The sequence below is a fragment of the Nanorana parkeri genome, unplaced genomic scaffold (assembly GCF_000935625.1).
Source record: "Nanorana parkeri isolate BGI_ZX_2015 unplaced genomic scaffold, ASM93562v1 scaffold136, whole genome shotgun sequence".
Lineage (NCBI taxonomy): Eukaryota > Metazoa > Chordata > Amphibia > Anura > Dicroglossidae > Nanorana > Nanorana parkeri.
Window position 1 is genome coordinate 1,335,344 of NW_017306404.1, and position 2,281 is coordinate 1,337,624.

A 2,281-nucleotide genomic window follows, 5' to 3' on the forward strand; every position below is an offset into this window, starting at 1 on the left:
AAAAAAAAAAAAAAATCAAATCAAAAAAGATATGTTTGTTTTTAAATGTCGTTTTTCTCTCCCTCGCTCATAGTTGCAGAAGTTGATGGGAACACATATTGGCGACAACCGTTTAACAGCTTGTTTCATCCCAAACAACTGGAAGAGTTCATTGTGATGGATGTAGATATTGTCAGAGACCGGAAACTAGGAGCAGGTGCTGGAGTGAGATCGAACAAGGTATGTCTTCACTTCTATTTTCTTCCCAGAATGCTTTTGGACGCCAGACCACCCTGTTTATGTGAACTGTGTTCTATGTTTTGGTGCCCATGTTGGGTCACTAAAATAGGACTAGTCATTTTTTAGGCGCTTCGGACTTTTATCTCTCTCTCAGTAGAATGAACATCACATCTGTCTTTGTTGGAATTCATAGCAAAACTGACCCAAAGGAGCACAAAAAAAAAAAAAAAGAACAGGGTTGAACAACCTTGCCATATAGGGTTTTACTAGAAACCCTCTATTTGTATATATCCTTTAGTGCAGTGGTTCTCAACCTGTGTAACTTCAGGACCCACAATTGTCCTTGGTCATTTAATCACGACCCAAGTCGCACTGCAATGGAACGCACGGCACTGCTGTACCGAGCGTTCAGGTGCATGCTATCGGACTGTGGGCGTGAGGTGTGTTTGGGGTGTCACTTACATTAATGGCAATGCAAAATACCTTCCACACCAGAACATGCAGTAGATGCGTTTGCATGGCACAATGCATTAATTGCACGTAACTGTGTGATTATTGCACCGTATTAGTGTGAATGGATCCTCAAAAATACTGACAGACACACACAACCACAATCTCAAACACTCGGACATTTTCTCACAGTCGAAAAAAATGTTTATTTTTTTTTTGCTTTTTTTGCACCCAGTCTCCCTACCTGGAGAACTGGAGTGAATCCTTAGCCTGGGGTCAGGTGTAGGCTCCTGTGCTGTGATGGAGCTCCATCTATATGTTCATTGCTGGTACAGCTCCCTTACATCCCCTGTAGAGGTGCTGGGAGCCAGAATGTGACCTCACTGCAGTTCAGGCACCTCTGCAGGGTACGTGAGGGAGCTGTAAACAATACACCTATGGATGGAGCTCCCTTTTAGCCATACTTCCTGCCAACCCCACCTCAAGCTGAAACGTAGGGTCAGGCAGCATATTTTCAAGAACTGACAGTGCTGCGCTAGGGGGAGGCTGAGGAGTCTCTCACCTAGAAAAGTGTACGGCACACGGGGACCCACTTTTGGGTCATGACCCACCAGTTGAGAACCAAGGCTTTAGTGACTGCATGTAAAAAAAAAAAATCACCAAAACATTTTGTTCTCATACTCAATTTCTTATATTGGTAAAAATTAAAATCTAGTTCCTTTGCTGCAAAGTAATGATATTACAGGTGATGGAGGACTTCAAAAATGGCTATGGATTTTCAATGCAAACCCCTTTTAAGTATCCTTGCACCGAAGAAAAAAAAAAAAGGGCAATTCTTGTTTTTGGCTATGGTCACATCATAGAAACCTGGTTTGACTCTTCAGGAATGCCATATAAAGTGCGATAACTCCGAGTCACTATATTGACAGCCTGACTCCAGTAAATGGAGTTCTTGGTTGCTACAAGTTGATGCACTTTGCAAATTGTTTCTGCCCTGTCTTATAGATGATGTGATCCACCCTCCTCCTCAGCTGTATACTTTGACTTCTGGCACAAAGTCTTCCCATTGCATGTGCAGTAGAACCGCTTTGATTTCTATGGGGCTGCAATAAGAGAAGTTTTTGATCATGTATTCACTGCATAATATACCACTTATTTTCTACATTTTTACACAGCATACACTTGCTGAGGTTTGGGTTCAAAAAACATCAGAGATGAACACGAGCCAACAGTACCACTGTCGAACGCACTTGGGACATTTGTTGAATCCTGGTGATCTGGTTCAGGGGTATGCTATAATTTTTTTTAATCTTTAGCACTATATGTATGTGGTGTACACGTATGGTTAGATGTATAATCAGTTATTTTTGGTTAAATGTAGGGATGTACCGATGCTAGCATTGGTATCAGGACCGATACAAGGCATTTTCACAAGTACTTGTGAAAATGCCCTGATACATAGCGCCGATGCTTGGATTCGTGTCGTCCGGGACATTTAGTTCCGGGCGCCGGGCAAGCGAGAGCAGGGGGCGTGGAGCGGTGCGAGCAGGGGGCGTGGAGCGGTGACAGAGCGGGGGGCGTGGAGCGGTGCGAGCAGGGGGCGTGGAGCGGT

At 43.8% G+C, this 2,281-nt stretch overlaps 1 protein-coding gene across 3 annotated transcripts in view; it reads left to right on the forward strand.

Moving 5' to 3' along the window:
- NMD3 (NMD3 ribosome export adaptor) overlaps positions 1–2,281 on the forward strand; it is a 68,801-nt gene that overhangs the window by 49,132 nt on the left and 17,388 nt on the right. For all 3 annotated transcript variants that reach the window (XM_018553964.1, XM_018553963.1, XM_018553962.1), the window contains exons 11-12: positions 74–219; positions 1,845–1,957. In XM_018553964.1, the coding sequence (XP_018409466.1) occupies positions 74–219; positions 1,845–1,957 (259 nt within the window). The remainder of the gene's footprint in view (positions 1–73; positions 220–1,844; positions 1,958–2,281) is intronic.